This window comes from Meleagris gallopavo, chromosome 11 (assembly GCF_905368555.1).
Source record: "Meleagris gallopavo chromosome 11, MGAL_WU_HG_1.1, whole genome shotgun sequence".
NCBI classification, from domain to species: Eukaryota; Metazoa; Chordata; class Aves; order Galliformes; family Phasianidae; genus Meleagris; species Meleagris gallopavo.
The window spans coordinates 2,776,251-2,790,451 of record NC_139414.1 but is presented as its reverse complement, the minus strand read 5'-3'; the positions used below and the strand labels follow the sequence as shown (position 1 = coordinate 2,790,451).

At 45.3% G+C, this 14,201-nt stretch overlaps 1 protein-coding gene across 7 annotated transcripts in view; it reads right to left on the bottom strand.

Annotated features, from left to right (window-relative positions):
- ARMC8 (armadillo repeat containing 8) overlaps positions 1-11,707 on the bottom strand; it is a 56,820-nt gene extending 45,113 nt beyond the window's left edge. For 2 of the 7 annotated variants that reach the window (XM_085232716.1, XM_085232715.1), the window contains exons 1-2: positions 11,430-11,698; positions 9,316-9,392 (exon numbers count right to left, since the gene is read on the bottom strand). In XM_085232716.1, the coding sequence (XP_085088842.1) occupies positions 9,316-9,392; positions 11,430-11,474 (122 nt within the window). In that variant the 5' untranslated portion in view covers positions 11,475-11,698. Of the gene's footprint in view, positions 1-9,315; positions 9,393-11,429 lie in introns of all 7 variants that reach the window. The other 5 variants (XR_014885437.1, XR_014885436.1, XM_085232717.1 and 2 more) reach the window with 5 other exon arrangements.
- Positions 11,708-14,201: the final 2,494 nt, after the last annotated feature.

Genomic DNA, 14,201 nt, shown 5'->3' with positions numbered 1-14,201 from the left:
ACTTCCCAGATGAGAAAGAACAGAGCTCTAAAGCATTCTTGTCAAGCCCTGATAGCAGCATCTCTTCTGCAAAAGAAATCATGTGAAAGCAACATGGGTACAACAATCCCCAGTGAGACTTCTTTACCCACATTTTTAAATACAGTTAATTGAGCACAAACAGAAGTAGCTTTTACAATGTTATAGGAAGTCCTGGAAATCACCTTCTAGCAGTACAACACTACATAGCTTGGAACAAGCCAGAGTGACTTGATGAGGAACGACAGAGGAGAGGATAAAATGAGCAATCTCTGTATTTTCTCATCTCGTGTGTTCCGAAAACAGAGTAGGTAACCATATTTAAAATGTTCCCACCCAGAGAAGAATATTCAACATGAGGTGAACAATTACAGAAGGAACAATAATCCAAGAAACGTCAAGCCAGCACATTTAGCTCTAATACAGAATAATTACAAAAGATTTTTAGAGGATTAAGTATACAGGAGAAGCATCCAACACAACGTGTTGTGAGATCAGTACATTTACCTACCAAAAGCAGAGCATTTGGATGAAGCAGGACATCTGCCTGGTAGGGTTTTCAAAAACCCAAAATGTAAATATCTAAAAGGCTGGAATATTTGTAGCAGATACAAGGAGATACCTACAATAAAAGCTGCCTGCTGCAAGCTCAGGACAGTTTCTAAGTTTCGGTATCACAGAAGCAAAACCCAACACGGGTGGACCTGAGTCAGAAACCCACTGTCAGGCTGAGGCTTTGACAACTGTACTTTCTCCAGCTTTCACCTGCTCTTCCTTTTCCCTTCTTCCTCCTCTCACATTTCAATGGTCAGATGCAAAATAATCAACAGAAATTAATTACAAATTTTACATGTTAAAATGTTCATCATTATTTCGTCAATTAACGTCTACAGTGGATAGTACTACAGCTTGAATATCTGTTAAATGTCCATTTAAGCACTAAAAGCTCCTGACAAGTGCTGCATACCACCAAAATCAGCTTATTTTTTAAGGTAAGATCAAATTGAGAAGAAAGATTTCAGTCTTTCCAATCTCAATTGAAAAAAAAAATAAAACTATAATTTTACAGTAAAAACAATATAGCATATAAATACACTTATTGTTACTCAACTTTGTGTTTTAACACTTAGAAACTGTTACACAATTAACACAGCATAAACTAAACAAATCCAAGGAAACTCCAAATCCATGGTTGTTCCCAATCTTAATTCTGCTCTGTCAGACACTGCACAAAATGAGAGTGCTGTAGAAAACAGCACATGGCAATCCAGTTACAGCAATACAGAACATAGATAATGCTAAAAGCCATCACTTCATCAGCCTTCTCCACATCACACCACAGAAACCCTCGAACTCCTATCTAAAGAATCCCATTAGAAGAGGCAACTTACCTTGTCATGTTTTCTTGCCAATGAAAGTACCACAGAAAGGGGAGCTGTTCCAGTGACCCACATCTATCATTAGAAATATCCATACCTTACTCCTCTGAACCTATCAGTTTCCAGCACTTGTTGCCTTTGTGTGTGTGACTGAAGTCTTCTCAACCAATTTTTGCTGCCAACAGAAGAGTCTAAACCCAGTCAACTCACCTGTCTACAAAAGGCTAGAATCGTTTGAGCACCTCTGCCTAGTTTCAACTTACCTTCCTTTCAGATCTCTAGGTTCACTGACAAATCAGGAGACGCTGCTTTTCCTACCTCTCAACTATGTTTTCTTGTCTCATCCTTTGCGCTGGCTCTGGCAATTGTGCTCCAAAGTGGATGAGAACATAATCAACTGAAAAATTGCCTACTCAACCTTGAGAATGACACATCTCACATTTCATATGCTTGAGGTCAGCAGCGGATGAGAGCTTAGCCAGCTTTTTTAGATTAACTTTTTAAATAGAAAAACCACCACAGAAGCTATGTTCAGTGCTCCACATCATCAGCATTTCAGCTTTGGAACACAGCTCCTCTACTTAAATTAAATCGTAAGAGTAAAGAATTATCTTGGCGTGGGGAAAAACAGTTGCATCTCAACAAAGACTCCTTGAAAGAGATGTTCTATTTTGTGATGAGAAGGGCTCTTTCGGAGCTACAGAACTACAGGAGAAGCACTGCTGTTGCTTCAAACACATGACCCAAAGCATCAAACACATACAGTCACTCTCTTTCTTCTCCCATTTTAAAACCACTATTCATTATCAAAATAATGTTGTCTGCCACAAATCATTCACACAGAGAAAACTCAAGATTCATTCAGTGTAGGAAAATATCTCAGAGTGGCCTTCAAGCCCCTGCTCACCTGTTCCCAGATAAGTGCACATTAACATTGTACCACACTGTCCCCATTAGCTCAGGCCAGCAATCACCAAAAGACCAACAAAATCTGTTCACTTGACATGGCTACTATTCATTAGCTGGTAACCTCAAATGTTTTCTGCATTGAAGCATGCCCTCCATTTTTAGCTCCAAACATCCATCAGGTGACTGAGTGTACTGGCCTCCATATGCATTAGGCATGCTTCCATTTCCTTTTTCAAAGGAGAGACAGTAAGTACTCACTAAAGCAAAACAAAATCAGTTTACCAATACTCAACTTTCCCATTCTATGTCTGGGAAAAAATTACTGGACATTTCAGACAACACAGGTTGGAAGCATGTTGGTAATTTCACCAGCCAGGCCTCCAGCTACCTTTCCTTTCCCAATGGAGGAAAAAAGAAATCCGAATATATTTCAATCATCAGGTGAGCACTAGCAAAACAGCATGCATACTAAAACCATTTTAATCAGCTGGTAGGCAAATGTATGTAAATGGAATTCTATCCTTTGAATATTGCTAGAAATGTTGACCTTTAACAAGGAGATAACCTGAAAGAACAGTTCTGTGCTGCAAACTGAAAATGAGCTCGTTTTGAAAGGAAACTATTTTTAAATGCTGACTCTGATCAATATGAACCACAATCTTAGAACAAAAATCAAAAGCAAATATTAAGCATCAGAAACTCAGCAGCACTGCTGTTTTATGGCACATGCTTCTCTCAAGCCCAAATTATATCTGACTCTTAGCTCCCCTACATACCCAAAGGGCACGGTGTGATTATTTCTCCCTACTCTGCCTACTATATTTCTCTCCCTTACAACATCTCTCCTCTGCAGTTGTCTAACAGATCAGTAACAAGTTAAAATCTGAATGACCTAAGCATTAAACTACTGTGTTGAGCCTAAAGTTTGCCATTCAGACCTTGAGACCTTTGTGAACAATACTCGAGTGCCTCCTGCTCTCCAGCTAGTCTGATGAAAGATGCCTCTCCCTTTATCCTGCTTTCAGCCTGCAGCATCACTGTGACAGTACTGCACCTCAGACGTTGGCATCCAGAGAGCAGTTCTGGAGGAGATCCATGCCCTGACAGCAGTGTTGAAACAGATTCATTAATTGTCAGTGCTGTGAGTAGCAAGCTTTGAAACATTAAACGACCTTCTTTGTCTGATTACTTCTAGCCAAATGCAACAGGCATACTTAATTTCTGATAATTTAGTCCACCTCCAGCGTTTAGACCAGGAGTTACATAATTTATTAGAAAACTACAATGCATTTGTACCTTCTGTTGTAATATAAAGCAAGTGCAAATGGGCAAAAAAAATTCTAAGATCTAAGATAAAAGTCTTTATTATAGCTTCATTTCTTCCCTACGTATCTACATTTTCACCTGACTCTACAAAAGCTATTATATTGAAAACCACTCTTCCCACAGCACAACTTCATTCCCAAACAACATGTGAGGTGCATTTTCTGAAAAACTTGCCTACCTATTACATTCCTCAGCTTGCCTTCTGAAGGGGAACACTGAAACAGTGCTCTGCTCCCAGCTCCTTCTCACCTAAACATGCTCAAACTTCCCTGCCAGATTCCACAACCTAAAGAACAGGCATTCCAGACCACAGAGACCCTGTGCTGCAGCTCAAGAACTGCAGCACCAGGAGGGTCAGGAGACTTCTCTCAGCGTGTGAATGATGCTAAACAAAAACACTTCAAAGATTACACAACTTGTAGACGAAAGTCCTGAGCTGAAGAATGACACCTGAAAGTTTCACACTGTATTTGAAAGAACACCTATTTGTCACAGAGTACCACACCAAGTAGGTCAAGTGATTGGATAGAAAATGTACGGAGGCAAAGCATAACAGGAACAAGCCTCTAAAAACTCATCTGCTTTCACAGAGTCTTTCAGGTGAAAACTGAGGCAAGGATGTATGCAAAGAATAAAACACGACTCCTGCAGAAAACAAGTCCAGAATTGCCCACTGAGAGGTGGCAAACGTGTCTGGGTGTATTTTGGATGAGCTGCTCATCCCTTAGAATGACAGGGCAGTAAGAATGAGAGGCAGAAGCAGGTTCTTGGCACCAGGCTGATGGGCTTCTTGGTGTTCCATTGGAGATGGAATTCCTTCTCTTCCCACCCCACGAAGCTGCCGTTCACATTTCACAAAGCTTCCCCTGCAGGCATCTGTGATTATTTTACAGTCACCTAATCATGTCTGGAACACTTTTTCAATTCCAAGAGTAAATAAATGAAAAAGATGGCTGTAATAAACACAGTTTGAGGTATTCCAAATAATTTCAAAGCAACTGCCCACAGGAGATGCAAGATAGGTCCCATAGGAGCAGTGCTACTCCTTAAAATAGAAGCTCTTTTTTCCTGGCCTGTGACTGCATTCTGGTACCTTCTGTTTGAAGGCAGAATCACCCTCAGCCAAACACAGGTACAGTGCACTGCCTCTTAGAGGAGCTTTTAACACACAACTGATTTTCCATACCAAGACTTAAGATAGGTTAGCCCAACTACATTTTGGTTGTACCAAAATATCATTTTCACAGTCTTCAAAAAAAACAAGTATAACAATTAAACAGTGTCAGCCTAAGCCTGTAGGGACCCCAAAAGATAACTGTCCAATTCAAAGGGGTCCACAAGTTCTGATCCACAGCCATTGGATCATCCCCTGCGCATTCCATACCAAAAACACATTCTCAGACACTCAAAATCATACTGCGTGGGAAACAAATATATAACAAATTAAATCATAAAATCACAATGGCCTGGGTTGAAAAGGACCACAGTGCTCATCCAGTTCCAACCCCCTGCTGTGTGCAGGTCACCAACCAGCAGCCCAGGCTGCCCAGAGCCATGTCCAGCCTGGCCTTGAATGCCTCCAGGGATGGGGCATCCACAGCCTCCTTGGGCAACCTGTTCCAGTGCCTCACCACCCTCTGGGTGTAAATATACTGCATAGATCTATACCACTATTTCCCCCACCAGAGCACTGCACACGGCTACCAGGGAAAAAGGAAGATACTGTAAAGTTCTTCAGCACCCAGCACTACTCCCATAGGACAATTCCTTCATTTTCCTGAGAAATAAAATGCTCGTGTAAATTTGGAAAATGTTTGTCTGGCAACTCCAGCTGCCTGGATTAAGCACCTCCAAAAAGACACAGCAGTAGCATGGGAATCCTCGGCACACCACCATGACTATTTACAAGCCTTACAAAATGACACCCTGTGATTGCTAAGGGGAACAGCCTGATGAGAAACAGCTGGGACCCTGAGTAAGCCAGATTTCTCAGAGAGAATGCTCCTTTCAAAATGAGCCACTGAGAAGGCATTTACATCACTCTCTAAGATGACAGGTTGCCTCTTTGAAGACATCACACTAACTGTAAGCATGACAAAACATTTCTCAAACAAGTCTCTGACCAGCAAAGAAATCAGCGGGCAGAAATAAGCATCAGTCTTGCATTTGAACAAAGTGATCCTGAGATTAAGAGTGGGTGAAAACCAAATGGTAGTCTAAAATGCTGCCACACAGCAAAGCATTGGATGGAGCTCTTAAAACAACACAGAAATTTACAGAGCTGTCTACATTCTGTTCCTCTGCCAACGATGACGGAGTATTGAAGAGAACTTCTGAGAGAACAGTCTTTAATCACTTGGAACATCAGCTCGGGGTAGTCTACGGATTCTCAACACTGAATACGTTCAGTATCTGCTTACCTGACATTATTGCTGACCTTGCCAAATGTTGGCAAAGCGTATCTGAGGAAATGTGAACTGTAGGGCAGTAACACAGAAGATTAAAGGTTTAGAAGAGCACTTAAGTAGACACAAAGCAAACCTGTAAGACCTCTCAAGCATAAGCATGGACTCAGTGTACAGCTTATGTTTACAGAAGGAAACTACAACCTTAAGCTTCCTCATTTATAAAGGTGAATGCACACACTTCCATATAGATGTGGATATGCAGAAATGGGCCTTGCACATTTTCAACAGTTCTCCACCAGCTACGGTAAAAGGCTGTAGTCAGCCTTGCAACAAATCCCAAAATTCCAAATCCTGAGCTGAAGTCACCAATTTACAGGCAGGTGTGCACAATTCTCTCCTTCCAAACTATTAATATCAAGATGAAAATAATAGAAATGATGCAAACAAAGGTTCCCTGGACCACTGGACCGTGGTTTCTCACTTCTCCCATGAAGAGGAAAACCAAAAAGCCCCTGGCCAGGCAGGACTTTGCTGTGTGGGCAAAAGGCAGTTCTGAACATTACCTCTCTGACAACTCATGGGAAAAAAAGAGATGACATTTGGTAGTTTATATACCTTCAGAATATGTAATTATAAGCTTTTTCCATTTACAAGACCACAACTGGATTGGCATGATTTTCAAGTCCAGGAAGCATTTAGCTGAATTTTACCTTTATCAAACCTCATTCAGAAGTTGCTTTTCATTAAAATATAAAAGGATGCAATTAAAAGAAAGCTCCAAGCCCAGGTTACTCATTCAAGTTTCTTTAATAGCATATGAAGAACAGAGCTACTGTAACTGAAGACACTCTGCAGAAACAAAGCCTCTTAAGACGGCCCTTTCTGATCCTTGATATTCATGCAGCCCCATCAATCAAAATAAAAATTTAGGTCATCCATACTTTCAGCCAGGATGCAGGAGAAAACAAAAAAAGTAGCATATCTTAGGCACCAAAGATTTTCAGTGAATTCCACAGAATTTGGTAGAGCTTCTGAAACACGCCTCTTCCACTCCTACACCCTTTTCCACCTCACCTCACCCCCCCATATCAGTTAATTCCAACTTCAACACATTTTCAGATACTCTAGGGCAAAGGAAGAAGGACAAAGCTGTATTATTCTGCCCAAAAAGAATCTTGGACTGAGGCTTCTTTATATCTTAAATTGGACTGTATCACACCCATCCACTAATTGGAAAATAAACCCATCACAAAGGATTTGTTTAACATCAAGAAAGATGTACTCTCGGAAGCAGATTTTTCAGTCACTAACTTACCTTACCAACCAGATCTGCCCTGTGATTTTTTGCACTCTTCAGAAGCACTTGTCATATCAGATGTGTAGCTTTAAAAGGTCTAGGGGAAGATAACTTCAGCATAAATTCCTTCAGCAGCTTCTAAGCAGTTATTTGAACCACTACAGCACTGAGCCATTCTTAAAAGGACAGATCTTCCATCCCCTCCTTACAATTACTGCTTACAATCTCAGCATTTTTCAGCACATTTGCTTGAGAAGAAATGGCTCCTGTACAAAGCTCAGCCTCAAAAACACTGGCTGGTGGTCTTCACAGTACCAAAAGGCAAAGAACATATCACAACAGACACATCCAGCCACTGAAGAAGGAAGAGCTGAAAAAGCTGTGTGATCAAAGACAAGATGCAAGCTTAGAGAACTTCATAACACAAAGCAGCATAGCATCTTTTAGATTGGAAACTGGACACCAAACTGGCATCCAGAAAAGAAAGCTACTGTGAAATAAACAGGTATTTTGCTGTCTTTAAACGGATAGATTATACACTAACTGGAGAAGCCCAGCAAGATAGTTTCCCTGATCAATCAATTTTATTCCAGATCTCAGAAAAAACAAAAGGCAGCTCAGCATAAAATTCACTGTCATGCACAGACAACAGAAAGAATTTCAAATGCTAGCTAAGACAAATAGATTGCCCAAGACTTTTGGTTCTGGACAATCACTGCAAAAGATGAAAATAACACCCCAAAAGAGAGGGGAAAGGACCCCAATGCTTGTGGCTTCCAGTTAATAGAAGAAAGCAGAGCAGGCAGGGCACACCGCCCCACGCTCAAGCACCTACAAGGAGGCTCAGCCAGCCCACATGGGCCTATGGAAACATTCTCACCCCTGAGACCATCCAACCCAGCTTCCTGAGCAAAGGAGCAAGAACAAGGGGTATAAGAAATGCCAGACTCTTCTACAGGGAACAGCTGAGGAGCCGAGAATGTGTACACTAACGTACCAGAAGTTTTCATACAGGTAAGAGGGTAACAATAAAATAAAGTAAAGTAAAGTAAAGTAAAGTAAACAAATAAAGTTTTCAAGACATTTATATAAACAGCTGCTTTGGTTCTCATGCATTCCAGGAGAAAACTAATGCTGATAAGTTGTCCGTCCTATCCCCAGGACACCTTCCTGAATGCTTTTTCTCCTTTTTTTTTTTTTTTTTTTTTAAATCTACTACTGGAAACACCTCAGGGTGTCCTAAATGACACAACCAGTAGTCTTGGCTTTTTGATCCTCTTGGTTCTGGTGTTTTGCCAGTCAGCCACAGCAAGCAAGCTGCAGACAAGGCCCAATGTCACTGAAGTGAGACATGGGAAGGGACCTGCTGTGTGATTACAACAGAAAGCACATAGCCCAAAACCAGCAAGGCAAGGAAACAGACCTTTGCATCAGCTCTATTACCTGTTCAGCAGGGCAAAACTTTTACTTAATCTTTCCATCATTCCCACTATCATTGGCATGCAACACTGAAATATAACTTGCATCATAGTTTATTTCTGTGGAAGTATTTTCTTTCTATTTGCAATTCCCTTCATTTTGACAGAAGCCATGCATCAGAAAAAAATCAACACTCAGGCATAGCAGCAGGGGAAAACAAAAGAGGCAGGTGTGATGACTTGGCAGAGGACAAGAAGAGAGCAAGAGGAAAGTAGATTTGTAAGAGAATCAGGAGATAGCCAAAAGGAAGAAATGGATTGAAAACTTTTTTTTGAATGTTTGCTGAACATTTAGCCTCACTGCTGCCAAATGGGAGGCTGGCTATACGCACCACAAAGTAACAGGGTGTTCAGCCAGTACTATCATGTTTGTTTTAAAATCTCCAACAAGATTTCTCAAAAGAGATAGAGCTTCTTCCCCCAACCAACAGTTCTGGCAGGACTGCAGCTAACCCAGCTTACGCTCACCCAACAGCCCCAAAGCCTTTCAGATAACTTACATGACACCTTGCAGGACTTTCTGGGGATCCAGGTCAAACAATCTGTCGACGTAGTGGCGGCTGCTGGCTGTTACCTCCTGCAGAGGAAAAAAGAGGATTGTTTTTTAAATACTTTTGATCAATTCATATAATGGCTGTTCAACAGGAATAACTAAAGCAACAGCAAGTCTCTCACTTGTCAAAACCTACCAGGCAAGATAGCAGCAAAACCACAGGATCATATTCAAATGTGCAGTATGTAACTGCTGGGCAACATCTGCACAAAGAATTAACCCTGTGTTTAAGTGTGATTTAAAGAATAAGATGAATTTAACGTGGGTAGCAGCACATTACAAGCCAAAGCAAGTTAACGGGGTGCTGCCAGGTGTCTGTATGGTTACAAACTGGACACACAGAAGGGGTTAGATATATTTCGGATATCAGCACTACCTTCAATTCCCATTTTATTGTGTTCAATTACAACACAGAAGAAAAAAAAAAAAAACACAAAAAAAACAACCATGAATTCCTGCAAGAAACACTTGCTAAGAGCTGTTACTGTTGCTCAAGAACCATGCTGACAAACAAGCTCTTGAAGAGAAGGAAGTTCATACTGAGGCATTTCGTTGCAGGTCGCCTTGTAATTTTTACCCACTGTAGAAAACAGTCACCTGACAGACCTGCTGCCGTCCCACACAACCTCAGTGGGGCAGCAGCACAATGTTCTCCATGACAGTCCCATCCCTACTGTACAAGACATCACAGCAAGAGGACCAAGCTTGCAAGCCAAACACTTGTGCACCAATGACTTATTCTCTTTGAGAAGATCCGAAGTTGGAGATGGAAAGCATTCCAAAATACATGGGTGGGAAAAGGGAAGGTAATTTTCCCTCTGGGTTCTCACAAACACGTGACAGAATGTATTTCCATTATCTCACTTTTTTTTTCTATTCTGCCAACTCAACATTTTGTTATACTCTTGCCATTTTTTTCTTAACAGTTTCCCTTGAAAGAAGCTATAAAGGAACTGCAAACACTCCATTGCTTTGCAAGTATCCACTCTCGGCTAAACCTGTGCCTCTTTTCCGGGAGACAGCAGAACTGCCAGCAGCGTGCTGGGGTCTCACAGAAGTCTGAAAGGAGAACATGGAGGCAGCAGGAGCCCTCAGCCCGCAAGATGACTGTTCAGTTATGCTGTGTAAGTCCTACAGGCGAGTCCTACAGGTAAGTTGTTGCTATTTATGGTCTGATTTTTGGGTGGTGCTGCGTGGAGCCAGGAGTTGGACTTGATGACCCTTATGGGTACTTTTCAGTTTGGGATATTTCACGATCCTCCAGGTAGCAAAGACAATATTTTTGAGGACAACAGGGGACTTCCATCTGCCCGCTCCAATACTTATATATAGAGACATTCTGGATTCTGGAGATCCCTCCGCCCTCCATTTCTAAAACATCCTGGTTTATCAGCTGGAGGGACCTCACTTATAACCCGGGGCTGCGACGAGCACAAGGGTGTTCATACCCAGGCCGCCAAGTCCTCCGGGCAGGACCCGAAAAAAAAGAACGCTTTCCCAACACCATCATTTTCGCGGGGTTCTCGCTTAGCAAGAAACGCTACGCCGGACAAACGGAGCGGGCCGCTCTCGGCACGGAGGTGAACGCGCCGTTCCGCGGCGGCAGCGCCCCGCAGCCCCCTGCCCGCACGGCCCGGGCAGCCCCGCCGCGTGGGTGCGGGCAGGGCCAGGCGGGGTCGGCCGCGACCCGCCGAGCGCCGCCGCGCGGTACCGCCGGAGGAACGGGGCGGAGGGGAGACGGAGGTGGGGGGGACACGACGAGCGACCCGCGAGGTGCCGAGCCGCCGGCGCGGAGAGGAGGGCGGCGCTGCGAGCAGAGCCCCGCGCGGAGAGAAGTCGTCGGGACGGGGCGCGCGGCGGAGCGGCCGCACAACCGCCTCGCGCCGCGGCCCGGCTCGCGCCCCTCCGACGCCGCACAAAGCGCCGGGGCGGGTGCCTGGCTCCCCCCGCCGCCCGCGCGGCCCGAGGTCGAGGTCGGGCCCGGCCCCGCGGCGGGCGGCCGCCTCCCCGCCCCGGCTCCGAAGGCCCCCGCCGGCCGCGCCGAGGGGCCGCGGCACTCACCGAGAGAACGCTCATGCGGAGCGGCGCCTCCAGCACGCACGCCATCTTGGCGGACGCAGCCGCAGCAACAGCTCCGCCGGCGGCGCCCTCACGCGCGCGCCGCCGCTACCGCCGCCGCCGGGCACGGCCTCATCGCGGGGCGCTGCGCCGCCGAGCGGGCTGGGGGAAGGGGGGGGGGGAGTGCGCGAGTGGGCGGAGCGCCGCGGCCTCGCGGGCGGCGAATCGGCCGATGCCGAAACTCCGCTGCTTGCCGCCGGCCCGCCGCCGCGGCGCGTGCGCGATAGACTCGGCGCGAGGCGCACGCGCGCGCCGCCACCGCCCCGCTGAGGCCGGCGGTCGTCGTCCCGCGCCTTAACTCCGCCTGTGTGGAGAGCCTTGTGGCGCGCCTAACGCCGGGCGTGCTGCGCTCCTCACGCCCGTCCCTTGCTGGGGCTGACGCAGGAGGGGGGATCCTTCCCGATGGGGTTGTTCGCTGGGTGTTTGCCCTAACGCTTCTCTCAAAGCGCTCTGCGTCTTAGGAATTACTGAATCCCAGCTTTTTACGTGCTTTCGTGCAGTACTTGGTCTTCAAGCATCAAACTGACAGCTAGAAATGCCAGCTACGCGTACGAGGCTGTGGGGAGGGGAGCCGCAGGGGACGCAGATAGCTGCCTGGCAGGGCATGGAGCTGCTTGTGGGTCGTGCTAGAAAAAAATACGTATGTATTAATTACATTTACATCTGCACTCTGCTCAGTGGATGCTAATATACTTCATTTATATAGAGAGAGAGAAACAGGATGGTTCAGGTTGGAAGGGACCTTTCAGATCACTTGGCTCCAACCCCTGCTGTAGGCAGGGACACCTCCCATAGCCCAGGCTGCTCACAGCCCCATCCAGCCTGGCCTGGAGTGCTCCCAGGGAGGAAGCATCCACAGCCTCACTGGGCAATCTGTTCCAGTGTCTCACCACCCTCACAGGAAAGAACTTCTTTCTAATATCTACTCTAAATCTCCCCTCATCCTGTCACTACCTGCCCCTATAAAAAGTTCCTCCCATCTTCCCCTGTAGGCCCCTTCGGGTCCTGGAAGGCTGCTGTAAGGTCTCCTTGGAGCCTACCCTTCTCAGCCTGTCTCCTAAGGGAGGTGCTCCAGCCCTCTGATCATCTTCATGGCCCATTACTGCACCTGCACAGCTTCACATCCCTCTGGTACTGGGGGCTACAGAACTGGATGCAGTGCCCAAAGTGGGGTCTCACATAGAGCAGAGGGGCAGAATCACCTCCCTCAGCCTGCTGGTCATGCTTCTTTTGATTTGACCCAGGATACAATTGGCCTTCTGGGCTGCAAGTGCACATTGCTGGCTCATGTTGAATCTTTCATCAACTGAAACTCTCTAATTATTCTCCTCAGGACTGTTCTCAAGCCATTCTCTGCCCAACCTGTATCTGCGCTTGGGACTGCCCAGACCCACGTGCAGGACGTTGCACTTGACCTTGATGGACTTCACAAGGTTGGCGTAGGCCCACCTCTCAAGTCTGTCTAGTCCCTCTGGATAGCATCCCTTCACTCTAGAGATTGTCTGCACCACTCAACTTGGTATCATCTGCAAACTTGCTGGGGATGCACTCAATCCCACTGTCCGTGTGACCTACAAAGATGCTAAATAGCATCAGTCCCAACACTGATCCCCGAGGAACACCACTTGTCATGTCTCCACTTGGCCTTTGAGCCATTTAATGCAACTCTGAGTGCAACCATCCAGCCAATTCCTTATCCACTAAGTGGTCCATCCATGAAATCCATTTTTCCTCAATTTGGCAACCAGGATTTCATGTGGTGCAAAGTATTTGACAGTGTCCAAGTCCAGGTAGATGACATCAATTACTCTTCCTTTATACACTGATAATCTAACTTCATCATAAAAGGCCACCAAGTTTGTTAGGCATGACTTGCCCTTGGTAAAGCCATGTTGGTTACTACCAATCACCTTGTCTTTATTTTTCACGTGCCTTCATAGTGTCTTCAGGAGGATCTGCTCCATGATCTTGCCAGGTACAGGGGTGACACTGACTGGCCTATAGTTCCCTGGATCTTTTTCTTTTTTTTTTTTTTTTTTTTTTTTCCCCTTTCTTGAAAATGGGGGTTGTTCCCCCTTTTCCAGCCAGCGGGAACTTCACCAGGCTGCCATGACTTTTCGAATATGATGGATAGCAGCCTGGCAACTTCATCTACCAGTTCCCTCAGAACCCATGGACAGATCTCATCAGGTTCCATGAACTTCTGCACATTCAAGTTCTTTAGATGGTCTCAAACCTGATCTTCACTTATAGCAGGCAATCTACTTTCTTCAAGTTCTTACCATTGCTCTCTGCAACTCGGGCAGTGTGGCTTAAGTCCCTGCCAGTGAAGACTGAGGCGAAAAAGTTATTCAACACCTCAGCCTTCTCTGTACCCCTCATGACCAAGTTTTCAGTTTCCTTCCAGAGAGGGCTCACATATTCCCTGACCTTTTTATCACTGATATACTTGTAGAATTCCTTCTTGTTCCCCTTCATATCCCTGGCTAGATTGAATTCTGTTTGGGTTTTGGCTTTCCTAACCTGATCTCTGGCTGCTCAGACAACTTATTTGTAGTCCTCTCAGGAAACCTGTTCCTGCTTCCACTCCCCCTTTTTTTTTTTTTTTTTTTTTTTTTTTTTTTTTTTTTTTGAGCTCAGGCAAGTCCAGGAGCATCCTTGTTGATCCACTGAGGCCTCCAGCCATTCTTGACTGTCTTCTTCTTGGGGGTGCAC